This window comes from Bos javanicus, chromosome 11 (assembly GCF_032452875.1).
Source record: "Bos javanicus breed banteng chromosome 11, ARS-OSU_banteng_1.0, whole genome shotgun sequence".
NCBI lineage: Eukaryota > Metazoa > Chordata > Mammalia > Artiodactyla > Bovidae > Bos > Bos javanicus.
This window is the reverse complement of record NC_083878.1, coordinates 105697497-105713758: the sequence shown is the minus strand read 5'-3', so window position 1 is coordinate 105713758 and position 16262 is coordinate 105697497. Positions and strand designations below refer to the sequence as shown.

The following is a 16262-nucleotide window of genomic DNA, read 5'->3' as shown; positions in this document are numbered from 1 at the left end:
GTATGTCTGAGAGTGTGCGTGTCAGGATGTGTGTCTGAATGTGTGCATCTGACTGAATGTGACCGTGTCTCCGTGTCTGCCTGTGTGTGAATCAGTGTGTGTCCCTGTGCTGTACAAGTGCGTGTCTGAGTGACCGTGTCTGTATGTGGGTCTGCGTGTCCCAGTGAGTATATGTGTGTGCGCATGTGTGTGAGTGTGCCTACATGTGTGTGTCTGAGTGACTGTGTGTGTGTGTGTGTCTCAGTGAGTTTCTGAGTGAGGTCTTTATCTGAGTGACTTGTGTGTTGGTGTGTGCGTCTGAATGAGTGTGTGTCTGAACTGGTTTCGTGTGTCTGAATGTGTCTGAATGAGTGTGCGAGTGCATACATGTGTATGTGTGTCCATGTGTGTGTCTGTCTTGGTCCCCCTCCTCACGTCTGATCCACCGCTGCTCTGTGTGTGGAGCAGAGAGGGCACGTCAAAGTGCCCGCTTCCAGCGCATCTTGTCAGGAGTGCACGCACCCCCTTAGATTCATGGCTGTATTCACGCAGGGGTTGGTGCTGAATCTGAGGTTTAGAAGCCACTCAGGGACACTCTTTGACGCGAGCCACATCCTCCCTGGCAGTGAGGGTGTCACCCTGGTGATGGCATCGTGAGGCTCCCTCACCCAGCCCCCCAACCTCCGTGGACGGACCTGCAAAGCTTGGCCTCCAGCCTGGGCAGCGTGGTCATGACTCTCGGGGCTCAGCAAGGGTTGTTCAGCAACATCAACAATAGAGACCTTTATCTGCTCCACTGCAGAATTGGCCACGGTTTATGGCCAGGAAGGGATTGGTTGATGGTTTCTGCCAAGTTCCGCAGGGACCCTGGGCCGTGGGACATAAAGGGCCGCTGCCTGAGTGGCCGGCACAGCCTCTCTGCACCCAGCAAGTGACCTGTCGGAGGCCGTGCGTGCAGATCCCAGGAGATGAGGGCCCTGCTCTTGACCCTCGGCCTCGTTGCCTCCCTGCAGGCCCAGGACACTCTGGTCTCGGACAGCTGGACTGAGGACGTGAGGCTCGGATGGAGCTGGGGCAGCTGGAGGGGCCCCTGGGAGAGGCACCAACCCTTGCCCCCGAGGCTGTGGTCAAACTGAGCGACGGGGGTCTGAGACAAATGGGCCCAAGGCGCCCACGGTCCCGGGGGCCCTGTGGGGCTGGAGCCCACCTGGGGTGGGTCCGGCAAGGGTGCTGGGCATCTGCTGAGGGTGGGGGTGGGAGACGGACGGTGCTCCAGCCCGGGGGTGGGGCAGAGTCTGGGGCTGCTGAGCGGGGCAGGGGTGCTCAGCCTGAGCCCTGACGGCAGGCAGCTCTCTCCAGGTGTCAGGAAAATGGTATCTGAAGGCCGTGACCACAGACCAGGACGTTCCTGGGAAGAATCAGGAGTCGGTGACAGCCATGACCTTCAGCGTCCTGGAGGGGGGCGACCTGGAGGCCAAAGTCACGTCGCGGTGAGAGCCGCCTCCTGCCTCCCCGCTGACCCCTCCCCACAGCAGGAGAGCGGCGTCAGGGGGTGGGCAGCCCACAGTGGGGACCGTCCCGACCCCTCGAATCACGCTCAGCCCTGGACAGCTTTGAGGGGCCACTGCCTCACTCGGGACCCTGTGCAGGGGCAGGACCCAGATGGGTGAGTGGCGGGGCAGGGCTGGGAGACCCGAGCAGCTGTTGCGTGAGATGCTGAAGTCCCCGCTGGTGCCTGGACTCGGCGAGAGAAGCGCCACGCTCCCGGGGCTGCCTCAGGCCCGGGCCTGCGGCGGCTGTGGTGGAGCGGGGCACGCGGTGCCCGGGCTGGGCTGGGTTTCCAAGGTGGCCACACCCCAGGCATCAGCAGAGCATGGCTTCTGTGTCCCAGGGTTGATGGTCAGTGCCAGGAGACGAGCCTGGTCCTGGAGCAAACCAACGATCCTGGCAGATACACAGCCTGTGAGTCCTGGAACTCCAAGTTGGGGGGTGGGGAGGTGGATCCCAGCACGTTCCTGGGGGTCAGCTTTCAGCCAGAGAAGCCCCACTCCTTTCTGACCCCCTTAAGTACCTGGGGACTCCTCCACCGGTCAGTCTGCCTGAGAGGTGAGAACAGCTGACGCCATGTACAGGTGTGACAGACTCGTCCAGAGGGGCTGGCCGGTCCGAGCTCCGGCTGGAGCAGAGCTGAAGCTCCCCGCCGCTCTGGCCTCTTTGGAGCCCCTGAAATCCCTGGGATCCGCCCACTGGGTGCCCACCTCCCAGGCAGGGCCTCCCCAGGGCCTGGGGGTCCGGCCGGGGTGGAGACCCTGGGCAGGCAGTCCTGGAGGGGCCTGGGTTGCTCAGGACCATGTGCCGCCCTCTGCAGACGGGGGCAAGCGTGAGGTGCTCGTCTTACCGCTGCGGGCGCAAGACCACTTCATCCTGTACTGTGATGGCGAGCTGGACGGACGGCAGATCCGCGTGGCGCGGCTTCTGGGTGAGGGTCCCGCATCCTAGCCCCCGCAAAGCCCCTCCTGCGCCCTTTCCCCCGTGCCTTCTGCTCAGGAGAAGCCCCTGAGGAAGCAGCAGGTCCCACATCACGGCTTGGTGTCCGTAGGGGATGCGGTGGGCACAGGACGCCCATGTCAGTGTTGGGGCGGGCCTTGCCGCTCACCAGGCAGCTCCCTGTGGCCTCACCCTTGGCTCCGCTCCTTGGAGGGGGCGCTTTTGCGGGGAGAGCGGTGTCTGCACGGAGCCCGAGTGGGAAGGAAATTCCAGCTCCTGGGGCTTCATTACGGGCATGAGGCTCAGGCAGGTTTCGGAGCGTCAGGACCTTCCTGCCCACGGACAGGAGGCCCCAAGGGTCACGGAGGGTCTCTGTGGCCAGGAGCAGAATGAGCATCAGCCCAGGGGTCGGCGTGGACTCCCTCCTGGGCAGACCTTCCATCCTCGGGACGTTTGCTGAGGGCACTTCCTACCCTGCCGAGGCGGCCGCTCACTCCCCCAGGCCGGGACAGAGTCGTGGTCACTCTTGGTTCTGCCCTTCACCCTCCCATCCATCTCCTGGTTTCACCGACAGGAAGAAACCAGGAGAACAGCCCAGAGGCCTGGGAGGAGTTCACGGAGTTCGCAAAAGCCAAAGGGTTGAACCTGGAGATCTTCAGGCCCCTGCAGAGCGGTGAGAAGCCCATAGGCCCCTGCTGCCGGCTGGTGCCTGCGGCGGGCCATCGGCAGGGCTGATGAGGACAGGCCCCATCCTCGCTGGGGTCACGTGACATGCTGGCTGATGGAGGGGCCCTGGGCTAAGGGATTCCCTGGGTCTTCTGAAATGTGCTTCCTTTTTCTACAGAAACTTGCTCTCCCGGAGGAAACTAGGGTAAGGGAACAGCTGTAGAGCACACTTGGGGGCTTGGGGCCCCTGGGGCTTTGAGAGACCGTGTGGTCAACCCCCCAGGCCTGCTCCCGCCTGGCAGGAGACCCTCCCTGGGCCAGGCAGGCGGGGCGTCTGCTCCTGGGCTCACCCGGCCCCTGGCAGCGCCTTCAGGTGGGTGCAGGGTGTCAGTCTTGGGCAGTGGGGAAGCCCCTTTTCAGGGGGAGGCTTCCTGGCGCCCCCGGCACCCGCGTGCTTCCCAGCAGATGTGAAGTCCCTCCTCACCCCCAGGCGTCACAGTGACTGTTTCCCAGTGAGCTGCTTAGAAGGGTCGGAGCTGGGGCGCCCCACGCAGAAAGCTCCGACCCCCGGGTCCCTCACTGGCGGCAGGTCCCTTGGGAGGGTGGAGTTCCAGCAGCGTGCCCAAGATTACCCGCCCAGGTGTGAGCAGAGTCAGAGTCCAGAACGTTGTCACGCTCCTCCTTTGCCCTCACTGGCTTGAAGTCCCTTTGTCACACCTTCACACGTGGGCTTGGAGGTCTGAAGACAGCCTAGTGGAGGGTCCCCCTTTGCTTGCCCAGAGCTCCCTGAGGGCCCCACTCCCCCGCTGCAGCACTTGGAGCACGCTCCCCTCCCCTGTCCTGGCATCATGACCCGCCCCCTCCTCTGCAGGGCAGGGGGCACTGAGGCACCACAGCAGCCCCCGGGCAGCGCCTTCAGGAGCGTCCGCCCTGCAGGACAAGGAAGGAGCCCTGTTCCTGGGACATGGGCCGCTGCACCCCCTCCCTCCCAGCTCCCCACCCCTTTTATGGCTTCAGATAAAGAGTTTCAGCATCCCTGGTGGTTCTGCTTGTCTATGGGGTCCCTCGGAGGGGGCTGGGGCAGGGAGGGATGTGGGGGCTGGGGTGGGACCCCCCAGCCTGTGGTGGGAAGGACCCTAGGTCTGTGCCTGGGCAGGTCTGGGAAGGTGAGTTACAGCCCTGGGGGTGAATCACCACACGTCAACTTGTTCAGACATCTTTGGGGGGATTTTTGGTGTTTTCTATAAGATTTAGAGACTCTCTGATGGAGTCCACGAGGCAGTGAGCCTTGGAGATGAGAGGCAGGGCTCTGATGGCCCTGAGCACAGAGGCTGCCAGGCAGGGTGCATTGGGGCTGCGCCGGGGACAGGGGCTGGAGTCATAAGGCCCTGAGTGGGATAGCCCGATGGGCAGGTGTTAAGTGCGGCCGTGACCGGCCGCTCAGGAAGGGGAACTGCCTGAGCCCGGCCGCGGCTCTCAGTGGCCAGGATGGCACCAAGCCAACCCACCACACCTGGGCCTGGCTCCCTGGTCTCAGAAGGGAGTCGGGGTCCTACCCAGAGTCTGAGGGTCTCCACGCGGCAGGCCCTCCGGACGCCCAGCTGGGGACGCAGCGCCAGCTCTGAGCCCATCTGCGGTGGGTGTGGGTGCCCCTCGGGCACGGTCACTTGGCTTGGCCGCATTCGGGGCTCACAGGGGCCCACTCAGCTCCAAAGGGCAGCCTGCGGGCATGGGGTTCCCAGACGGTTCACCTGGGGAGGGGTCCAGAGGGGTCGCACTGCAGCCCCTTCCCCTGGGGGTCTGCCGGCACCTCTTGTCCGTGGCTCTTCGATGGCATCACCCCAGGGTGGAGCCCAGGAGCTCAGGGGCAGGTTCTTCAAGCTGCGAGAGCACAGGGCTCCTATCAGAACTCTGCCTGCTCCCGGCGGCGGACACGGTTGGCCTCAGGTGAGCAGCAGGGAGCCCAGGCATCAGGTCCAAGGCCCTTCGTTACCTTCCTCCAGGGGCTGGCTGATCCGTAGCACTGGTCCACTGGTCTGCTGCTGGTGGCTCCCCAGCACCTTAAATGGGTGTTTTCACGTTTTGTCCAGAGTTAATAATTGCTCCTTGGGGGAGGTGTGGAGCCCTGGGAGCTGCCTGGCCAGGCTGGAAGTGGCTCAGTTCAGTTCAATTCAGTCGCTCAGTCGTGTCAGACTCTTTGAGACTCATGGGCTGCAGCATGCCAGGCCTCCATGTCCATCACCAATTCCCAGAATTTACTCAGACTCTTGTGCATTGAGTCGGTGATGCCATCCAACCATCTCATCCTCTGGAAGCGGCTCACATTTACTAAAGGAGTCGCACTTCACAATCCCGACAGAAGAGGGCGCACTGACAGACGGCGAGCGCTGCGTGTCGCTGCTCATTCGCGATCTTCACCCGGTTTTGCACACAGAGGCGCTGCAAGGAGAAAGCAGCATAGTGTCTTAGGTGGGCTTTCCCTAGAGCCAGACCCTGCACGGGGCTCACTCAGCTGGTCCGCCCACCCCAGTGTGGGGCACGGTCGGCTGAGGACCAGCCTGGCCGTCCCTGCGCTGCTCCGAGCGAGCCTCTGCCCCAGAGGAAGCCCTGGGGGAAGCAGTCCTGGGGGCCTGTGGTCAGGGCTGCCTCTGTGCCAGGAAGGACGGGTCTGGAGGTCCTGGGGGCCCTGACATGACGGCCCCCCTTACGCTGCTCAGATAACCTAGTCACCCCCCGTGCTGTGGACACTGCTCTTCTTCAGTTCAGTCGCTCAGTCGTGTCCGACTCTTTGTGACCCCGTGAATCGCAGCAGGCCAGGCCTCCCTGTCCATCACCAACTCCCGGAGTTCACTCAGACTCACGTCCATCGAGTCAGTGATGCCATCCACCATCTCATCCCCTGTCGTCCCCTTCTCCTCCTGCCTCCAATCCCTCCCAGCATCAGAGTCTTTTCCAATGAGTCAACTCTTCGCATGAGGTGGCCAAAGGACTGGAGTTTCAGCTTCAGCATCATTCCTTCCAAAGAATACCCAGGACTGATCTCCTTTAGGATGGACTGGTTGGATCTCCTTGCAGTCCAAGGGACTCTCAAGAGTCTTCTCCAACACCACAGTTCAAAAGCATCAATTCTTCGGCGCTCAGCCTTCTTCACAGTCCAACGCTCACATCCATACATGACCATTGGAAAAACCATAGCCTTGACTAGACAGACCTTTGTTGGCAAAGGAATGTCTCTGCTTTTGAATATGCCGTCTAGGTCGGTCATAACTTTCCTTCCAAGGAGTAAGCGTCTTTTCTTAGGTGGAGGTAAAAACGACACAATGATCTGTCTTTGTTTCCAAGGTAAACCATTAATATCACAGAAATCCAGTCTATGCCCCAGCCACTAATGCTGCAGAAGCTGAAGTTGAATGGTTCTATGAAGACCTACAAGACCTTCTAGAACTAACACCCCAAAAGATGTCCTTTTTATCCTATGGGAAAGGAAAAGGAAACTGAAGTCACTCAGTTGTGTCCAACTCTTTGCGACCCCATGGACTGTAGCCCACCAGGCTCCTCTGTCCATGGGATTCTCCAGGCAAGAGTACTGGAGTGGGTTGCCATTGCCTTGTCCAGGGGATCTTCCTGACCCAGGGATCGAACCCTGGCCTCCCACATTGCAGGCAGATACTTTACTGTCTGAGCCACCAGGGAGACGGTTCATCATAGGGGACTGGAATGCAAAAGTAGGAAGTCAAGAGACACCTGGAGTAACAGGCAAATTTGGCCTTGGAGTACAGAATGAAGCAGGACAAAGGCTAACAATTTTGCCAAGAGAACGCACTGGTCATATCAAACACCCTCTTCCAACAACACAAGAGAAGACTCACACACGGACATCACCAGATGGTCAACACTGAAATCAGATTGATTGCATTCTTTGCAGCCAAAGTTGGAGAAACTCTATACACTCAGCAAAAACAAGACCGGGAGCGGACTGTGGCTCAGATCATGAGCTCCTTATTGCCAAATTCAGACTGAAATTAAAGAAAGCTCTGCCTGCTCCAGGTGGCACACAGGGCTTGTGGGTTAGGCACCCCTTCTGCACAGAGCCTGGGGGTCTCTGGGGGTCGTGCTCCCTCCAAGAAGGTGCAACAGATCTCCTGCCTGGTCCTGCGTTGCTCTGGGCTCCAGGTCTTACCCACCAGTGGTCCCAGCAGCCACCCGCCTAAAAGCTGCACCGCGGGCGGGGGCAGGAGGCCACCCGCGGGGGCCCCAGGTCCCGGCTCTTGCGGAGTCTCTGCTCTCTGGATCTGAAGCTTTACCTTCCGCGTGGCCTCTGTTCACAGGCGCCTCTCGGGTTTGCCTCTTCCTTGATCTCGTCTGTCAGTCCTCCTGGAGAACCAGCGTTGGCTTTATTTACTTATTATTTTTAACATCCGTTTACTTGTTCACTTATTTCTGGGCTGCCCCGGGTCTTTGCTGCTGCGCGAAGGTGGTCCCTGGTTGCAGAGAGCAGGGGCGGGTCTCTAGTTGTGGTGGGTGGGCTTCTCATCGTGGAGCACGGCGGGGCGGGGCGGGGAGCCGCGTGGCCCCTGGGTGCGTGGGCTCTTCCTGGACCTGGGACGCAGCGGGTGCCTGGGCACTGGCAGGCGGATTCTCCCCCACTAGGCACAGGGAAGCCCAGCTTGGCTTTAGACGGCGCTTCCTCACGTCTCCTTTGCAGGATTCTGGCTTCTCTGTGCTAAATCCCCCCTCTCTATTTTAGGGTTGCTCTGTGATGGTTTAAGCACTGATTTGAACACTCAGTTTGAAACCGAGTCCCTTTGTCAAGTTTCTAATTAAGCTCCATCCAAAACTTTCTTCCCTGTGTTTTTCTGAACGGGTTCCCCTCAAGATGGTCAAGTATAAAAGAAAGGGGGGATTGAGACCCCGTACCAGCTCCCGTGTCCTAGCTTTTGCCTCCTGGGCCTCCCCTGGTTCTCGAAGGGTTGGCTCAAGACGTGGTGATTAGGAAAAAAAAAAAAAGACGTGGTGATTAGGAAGTGAGGAGGAGAAACCAAGAACAACCGTTGGGCCAGGAAACAGGGGACAGTTTATGCCTGACACACGCTTTGAAGGTGCTTTTACAGAAAGCGGACCCCCCACCAGATGCAAACTGTGACCACAAGCACGGAGACCCCCGACCCCCGAAACCACCCGGAGCGCCGAGCACAAGCTGTTCACACCTTTGTGGCCCCCTCCCCACGCGGCCTTTGAAGCCTGTCTCCTAACCAGCAGCTCAGGACGGGCTGGGCCCCGGCCCGCCGTCTCCCCAGGCTGCCGGCCTCCTGAGTGAAGCAGCTTTTCCTTCTCGACCAGCTCTTGGCGCTTGAGTATCGGCCTTTCGAGCAGCCGAGCATGGGTTCGGTGCCGGCCGCGTCGATTACAGGTTCATTTGCTGACTTTGTCTGTTTGCTTCCAGTGCGGATTAGGCTGTGGTCAAGGCAGAGATAACTCGGGAAGGGGCGCTGAGGTGCGGGGCGCGGAACTGCTCCACGTGCAGGCGGGCGGCCGCGGCTCCGGCAGTCCGTTGAGGTCATCCTTTCTCCTAGAACTGCCGTCACACCTTGGTCCAAAAACCCACGGGCCTCCTGCTGACGTACGTGCCTGCCTGTCCATCACTCACACGGACCTGCGTCTACAAACACTGGCTAAATGGCTTCTTATCGGCCTCGGGGTGGCTGCTCAGAGCCTGCTTGGCCTGACAGCCTCTGTCCATTTCCCAGCGAACCTCAGCTGGGCCGTGGACCAACCCTGCCTCTTGGGCGCCCGGTGCCCGGCTGGCTGTCCAGGCGTCTTGTGACAGTGGGCTGGGCTGAGGGGCCTCTGCAGAAGCCAAGGCGTCCCGGGTCCAGGGGACACCCTGTCTCTCCAAGACGTGGCAAGGGGCACCGTCCTGCCAGGCCCCAGGAGAGGGTCACACAGACCAGGAACACGGGAGCCTCTCCCTGTAGCCGGACCTGCCTCCTCGCCTCCTGAAAGGGCACTGGGCCTGCCCTCTGACCACCTGGGGAGGGCAGGCTCTGCTCAGTGGCACCTTGGATGGCAATCGCGGTAATTACTGGGTCCAGCTGAACATTCAGTTCCGCCCCCAGGGCCTAGGGTCATGCGAGTGCGTGGTGGTGGGAGGGGCACACCCTGCCCCGGGCGGCACAGACATTCTTTTGTGGGGCCCCAGGGTCCACCTGTGGCCCTGGCCGCCTTCTCGGTCAGCCCTGAGTCCCAGGAAAGCGTGCCAAGACCAGAATCTCCTCTGTCCCCGGGGAGAGAAGGCGGCCCTGCCCTGGCCCAGTGCTGTGTCCTTGAGCTGGCTGCTGTGAAATGCAGACAGCTGGACACCACAGAGGGGGTCAGACATGGTGAGGGGCCACCACGAGGAGCAGGCTGGACGGCCCCTCAGGGCAGGGGTCCCCCTGTGCCCTGGACGTGCAGTTGTGGACAAGCAGGCAGGCTCCCCACCCAGGGCTCAGACAGGTGGACAGACACCGGTGTGGTCATTCAGGTGGGAGCTCCAGGGCAGTGGGCCTAGGAGCTGACGGAAGTGGGCCTGTGAGCTGGGACTAGGTTACCAATGGTGAGGCGATTCGCCCTGCAGCCCAGGGCTGGTGTCCAGACAGACACACGGGAGAAGGTGTGAGGAGACGGAGTGGAGGGTCGGGGGTGTGTGGCCACAAGCCAGGGGCCGCCGGGAGCTGCAGGAGGCAGGAGGGACCCCCACCCCCCGCCCAGCCCCGGAGACTGCAGGGGGCCGGCCCTACCGGCGCCTGGATCTCAGACTTGGGGCCTCGGCACTGGCAGGGAATACGCTTCTACAGTTCTCATCCTCCCCAGTCTAGGGGCCCAGGACATGAAAACTGTTCTCCACAGACAACCCACAGGGAATGTGTCACAGTTGGGGTGTACCTGGGGGGACTCCCCGAGGAGGCCGTGCTGAAGCTGAGCCCCGAACCCTCAAACGGTGCAGAAGATCGCAGGCCGGGGGGCCGCAGGGGCAACTGGCCACCAGGGCGGCAAGGCCAGGGCTGAGCTGGATGCCTGCCTCTCATTCCTTGCCCACCCTGTTTGCCTGCGGGTCAGACCTCGCGCTCGCGGAAGACCCTGCAGGACGGGGGACGTGCGCTCAGAGAAGGGAGCAGGCTGAGGCGAGGCCACAGGCCCCTCCCGTCGCCCCAGCTGCAAGACGGCCCTCCGCCCCCCACAGACCGCGTGGGGCCCTGCAGCTTAATGAGCCGTGGGTGGAAATGACAGGTTCCCTTGCCAGCTGGCCGCAGAGTGCAGGGGGTCTGTGCCAAGTGCCCCAGGACCCTGGGCTGGGGCTACAAAGGGCGGCTGAGGGAGGGCCCACAGAGCCTTTCGGAGCCTCAGCGGAAGGACCTGCTGGCGGCGTGAGCCCAGAGCCCCCGAGATGAGGACCCTGGCCCTGACTCTGACCGTCACCCTCGGCCTGACCTCAGCCCTGCAGGCCCGGGACAGCCTGTCCTTCCAGGGGCCGGATGTGAGGCTCCGGGGGAGGGTGGGGGTCGGGGGTCCCGGGCTGAGCCCTCCCTGTCCACGGAGGCCAGCGTCTCGGGGTCAGGAGGGAGACGCAGTTTAGGGCTCGGCCCTGGCCCTCCCACAGACAGAGACCGCCAGGGCTGGGAGACTGGGGGCCAAGGGGCCTCTGTCCCGTGCACTCAGCCCCACGCTGCGCCCCAGGAAGGTGCTGGAAGGAGGGGACCTCAGATGTGCCGGGGGGCAGCCTGGGGGTGTCTGAGGGGCTCCGGGGGGCATCAGGTCGAGGGAGCTGGCCGTGGCGGGGTGGCTGGCGAGGTGGAGGAGAGGCGGCCGCCTGGCTCACGCGTGTTTCAGATTTCGGGGAAGTGGTTCATCACGGCCTTCGTGGAGACCGAGGGCCACACAGGGGACAGCGTGTTCCCCGTCATGTTCTCCGTCCTGAGTGACACCCATGTGTGGGCCTCCACAACACACAGGTGAGTGTTGGGGCTGCTCCTGGCCGCCCGCTGGCCCCAGGCCCGAGGCCCTTTATCAGGCCGGGCTGGGCAGAGGCCGCGAGCCCAGCCCCTTCAGGGTCCTCCCGCCGTCCTGTAGGCATGGGGAGAGGCTGAACGCCCTCTGAACTCTGCAGAAGGGGCCAGGGCTCTGCCAGGATGGGGGCACAGCAGAAGGCTCCACCCGGAGTCGGGGTCCCCTGCGCTGCTCTAGGGTCGGGGTGGGGACCCCGAGCATCCCCAGGGCGGAGGGGACCTCAGGCCCCTGTGCACGGGGCTGTGTCCTCCAGGACCCGGGGCTTCTGCTACAACGTGGACGTCGTCCTGGAGAAGACCAACAGGCCCGGCACTTACACCGCCTGTGAGTCCGGGACGGCGGGGTGGGGCCCCAGAGTGGGAGCCCCAGGCTGGGTCCTGCGGCCAAAAGGGGGCCGTCAGGATGGGGAGCCCCCTGCTGGGGCTCAGGGTAGGCGGGGGCACCAGAGGACAGGTGACTAGATCCAGGGGGGCATGGCAATCGGGGCCCCCCACCGCCACCAAGCCAGGTGCCAGGACTCGCTGCTAACACGCCCGGCCCGTGGCCCTCCGCAGCGAGGGGCAAGACGCACGTGGATGTGGAGGAGCTGCCCGCAAAGGACCACCTCGTGTTTTACTATGAAGGGCCGTTCGAAGCGGGAAGGTTCAGAACAGCCAAGCTCTTGAGTGAGTCCCCTCTCCTGGCCTGGCCCCGTCTCTGCTCCAGGGGCCCTGCCCGCCCAGCAACAGCCCTTCTCTGCCCAGGGCTTCAGCGCCTCTGAAGGGGCAGCACTTGAGGCACGAGATGCGCACAGGCCCGCTGCTGGCCCTGCTGCCCGGGGCCTGTGCAGGCAGTCAGCTGGTGCCCGGGGTCTGTGCAGCAGCAGCGCCCTCTGGCCCAACAGACTGCTCCAGGGGCACATTCTGAGTCCTGCTTCTGGAGGCAGGAGGCGCTGACGGAGGAGTTCTCAGCGGGTGAAGGCCAGGGTTCTCTGGTCAGAGGGCAGCGCAGCTCCTCTGGGAGGGGAGCCCTTCCAGGTCAGGGGCCTGACCGTGCAGGTGGCTCTGGGATCTGGCCTGGGTCCCCCCGGACCCCCAGGGACTTAGGTGTCCCCCGGGGCTTCCCCCCACTTTCCCCGGGACCTGCCAGCTGGAAGGGGCCCGTCTCCTCCGCGCCTGCTCAGCGTCCACTCCAGACATACTCCTCCTGCCCTCCTGGGTGTCCCCTGAGGCCTGACTCACCAGGCACCTGGCCTGCAGGTAGGAATCCCGACGTGAACCCAGAGGCCCTGGAGGCTTTTAAGAAATTCGTCCAGCGCAAGGGCTTTTCCCTGGAGGACGTCTTCACACCTGAGCAGACGGGTGAGGGCCCGGCCCTATGGCACCCCCCGGGTCCCCTCTGCGTCCTCTTCATGCCCCGGGTCCCTCCCTCCATCCCCTCCCGCCCCTCCCCGGCCCCTCCGTGGGGAGACATCAGTGCTGTGACGGGTCACAGGGAGCCCCGGGGGGCCCCGCTCTGGGTCTCCGTGACCCACGTCCAGGCTGCGGGCGGTGAGGGGTCTGGGCCCCTGTGCGGGGCGTCTTCTCACTCCTGGCTTTGTCTTGGTCTCTACAGAAAGCTGCAAGCCTGAAAGTGACTAGGGTGAGTGGTCCTTGAAGCAGTCGAGGGTCTCGGTTCAACGGGGCTTCAGGGTCCACCGGGCTCCCCAGGGCAGGCAGGAGGGACCCCACGTGGCCAGGAGGCGGCGTCTCTGCTCTGAGGGCCCCTTCGGCCGCCCCCGCCCTGCAGGGTCTGTTCCTGGGCTGCACTCCGCCCAGGCACCCGCTCTGTGCTCAGGGCTCACTGTTGGGTAACTCAGGACGTCTGTGCCTGCCCGGCTGTGCACCGGGCGGAAGGTGCATTCTGCCCCCGGCGCTGCAGCCCTGGGGGCAGGGAGAGCCCCGTCTGCCCCCTTCCTCCATGACCTTTCCCCTCCTCTCCAGGGCAGGGGCACCAGGCTCCACGGCAGCCCCCGGCAGCACCATCAGGACCCACCATCCTGCGGGACGTGGGAGGAGCCCCTGGGACCTGGGCCTCCCCACCCCCTGCTCCCCTGCCCCGCTTTCTCGCCCAGCCCTCCCTCCCCTCTCTGGCTTCAAATAAAAGGCTTCAGCGTCCCCAGGGGCTCTGCCTGTCTGTGGGGCCCCTCGGCGGGTGAGAGGGGAGGACAGGGAGGTGGAAGCCTTGCAGGAAGGACCAGAGGACCGCTCGCGTCCTGGGTCCCCATGGTGTGTGTCTCTGTCCGATGGGCCTGGGGGTCCGGGGAGAGGTGGGTGCTGGCAGCTCTGCCCGAGGTCCCGGGGGGTCTCTGCAGGTCTGATGCCCACAAGCTCAGGTTTGGGTGGTTGTGTGGTTGGGGGGAGGGGTCTGATGCCCAGGAGCACAGGCTTTGGGTGGTCCTGTGGTTGGGGGAAGGTGTGAGGGTGGCAGGGTCAGCCCCAGGCCCAGGTGGGGACACGTGTGCAGGTGGGGATCGCCCCACAAGCTGGAGGCCGAGGTGGGAGTGAAGGGGGCCAGGCTGGCCCAGACACACGGGACAAGGATGGCCCAACACTGGGCCCCAGACTGGGATGACTGCTGGTCCCCCACCCAGGCCTGGCTGCACACAGGCGCTGCCCCTGGTCAGGGGACCGTGTCAGCAGGGACCTTCTGGCCTCTTCTGACGCTGACCCCGCCATTTCCCCAGATCCCCCTGGGGCAACGTGCCACCTGACAGCCAGCTGATGGTGACCAGGGTCTCCTTTCTCGTGGTGGGAGGGGACCCCAGCCCAGCCTCCCTGGAGACTAGGGACAAAGGGTCCCTCTACACAGGGTCAGTGCGACTCCCCAGTGGGGGCAGCCAGCTCACCAGGGCCCTCCTGGACACAGCAAGCCCCCCAGGCAGACGAGAGGCCCCGGGCACTCTGTGTTCCCTCCTGACAAGGAGACACCAGACAGGGGGTCCCCCAAGTGCAAGCCCCTCACCAGTGTGGGGGTGCCCATGAAGCCCCCGTGACGGGTCTTCTGATGGCCCACCCCCACATCCTCCTTGCCCGGCCCCTCCCACCCCCTCCCCATATCAGGGGTGATGGCACTGGCCCCGGATCACCAGGATCGTCTCCGTCTCACGCTGAGCTGACCAGCCCCCTGGTCCGGCCGCACCTTCAGGTCTTCGCCACGAGCCTCACCTGGGCCTCGACTGGCCGGGAAGCACACACAGGTGGCGCTGCCAGGACCAGTGAGAGGGACGGTTCTGGGGCCTCTCAGGGGGCAGTGCCCGTGCCAGGCTGACTGCATGGAGTAGATGTTCCTTCCTGCCACCCGACAGCGAGGAGGGGCCACTGTGTGTGAGGAGCCACCAGAGGGGGGACACACAGAAGGCTGAGCAGGGGGACCTCCCAGGAGGGGAGCCCCGGCCTCGTCCTCAGGGTGATGCGCCCCCAGCAGGGTGGCTGCACGGTCAGGGGGAGGGGTCATAGAAGGTTCTGGGGTCTGGGGGGGATGGGACCACCCACCACTGGAGTCAGAGCTGTGCAGCGTGGGAACGGCCTGGAGCCTTCCCTACCTGTGCACAGGCAGATACACTCACACTCACACACTCACAGACTCACATGCACACACACACATGCACACGGACAGATGTATGTACACATGTGAGCGTGCACAGGAGACACATCAGCACAACACACTCACATGCGTGTTACATGTGTGCACACACGTACACTCACGTCACACAGCCATGCAGCACGTGTCTGCACAAAATTCTGTGCCTGTGCACACACAGAAAGACACGCATGCGCACACACACACACTTTATAACGAGTTTAAGTACCACCCAGAGCAGGTGTGGTGTGAGCGTCCCCCCGGAGGCCTCTCCGCTCTCTCTCTCTCCTTTGTCTATCTCTCACATGCAGATCCACGCACGTCTCTGTGTGTCTCCCTGTTGACATCACATCCATGTGTCTCATAGCCGGGATCCTGGGTGCAGAGGGTTGGGCCACGTGTCTCAGGTAAGACCACCCTGGAGTCTCTCTGCCAGCACCCACTTTAGCAGCCATGGGGCATTCACTGGTCCATGCGGACCACGCCTGGTGGATCCCATCCCGTCTCCACAGACATGAGTGTTTCTGGTCCCCTGCTATTTCAACCAGCGCATTGATGGAGACTCCTGACAACGCATCCGTGCAAGACTGAGGGTTCCTAGGGTGAGCTCCTAGGAGTCGCTTTGTAGGTACACGCCCCTGGGATCCTCCCCCCCGACAGCCCAAGTGCACAGGCACACGTGCACACGCATCACGCGAGGGTCCCTGTGGGTGGGCTCCTAGGAGTCGCTCTGCAGGTAAAGGGATGCACCTGTGGAGCCCTGGGGTCCCACGCACGGTTCTCCCAGAGAGGCGTGTCCTCCACACCTCCCTGCAGGGGTCTGCTGGCCTCTCTTCCTCACGTTGTCCCCAGCGCTGGTCGTCACCAGCCTGGAAACCCGCCGGTGCAGGGCCGACACAGCCGTCTCCAGTATTTACGTTCTCATGTCGCCGGAGGCCGAGCGTCTCGGACGTGCACCAACCACGTGCGTCGCCTCGTTAGCCGTGCACGGGTCTGTCCTCTGTCCCTTTTTAGAACACTGACTTTCAAGATCCGGGGACCACAGGGGTGTCAAGCCGCTCTCTGGCCCTGGGATGCGAGGGACGTTGTCCCAGCCCGTGGTCTGTCCTCCCAGCTCTCTGCATGTTTGTCTGTTTGGCCGCAGGAGGAGCCAGGCTGGGGCCACACTTAGAGCATGGGTCTCCACCCTGAGACTGTACAGATATTTACAAAAAAGACTTCAATTTGTATATCTTACCTTTAACTCACCCGAAATTTCCCTTTCATGTAACAAAAATGCTGCTGCTGCTGCTGCTAAGTCACTTCAGTCGTGTCCCATTCTATGCGACCCCATAGACGGCAGCCCACCAGGCTCCCCCGTCCCTGGGATTCTCCAGGCAAGAACACTGGAGTGGGTCGCCATTTCCTTCTCCAGTGCGTGAAAGCGAAAAGTGAAAGTGAAGTCGCTCAGTCGTGTCCAACTCTTAGCAACCCCATGGACTGCA

General features: G+C 62.8%; 1 protein-coding gene across 1 annotated transcript; it reads left to right on the top strand.

Annotated features, from left to right (window-relative positions):
• The first annotated feature begins 822 nt into the window (after positions 1-822).
• On the top strand, positions 823-4167 carry LOC133257779 (lipocalin-1-like). Its single transcript, XM_061434177.1, has 7 exons — positions 823-1031; positions 1339-1469; positions 1871-1941; positions 2348-2458; positions 3041-3139; positions 3311-3337; positions 4004-4167. The coding sequence occupies exons 1-6, from the start codon at positions 948-950 to the stop codon at positions 3334-3336; spliced, it is 522 nt and encodes a 173-aa protein (XP_061290161.1). The 5' UTR covers positions 823-947; the 3' UTR covers position 3337; positions 4004-4167.
• Positions 4168-16262: the final 12095 nt, after the last annotated feature.

Excerpts from the sequence above, each read along its gene's own strand:
- LOC133257779 (XM_061434177.1), top strand. The coding sequence starts at position 948 with ATGAGGGCCCTGCTCTTGACCCTCGGCCTCGTTGCCTCCCTGCAGGCC. Across the intron at positions 1,032-1,338 it reads CGGACAGCTGGACTGAGGAC|GTGTCAGGAAAATGGTATCT; the intron begins GTGAGGCTCGGA and ends AGCTCTCTCCAG. Across the intron at positions 1,470-1,870 it reads GAGGCCAAAGTCACGTCGCG|GGTTGATGGTCAGTGCCAGG; the intron begins GTGAGAGCCGCC and ends TCTGTGTCCCAG.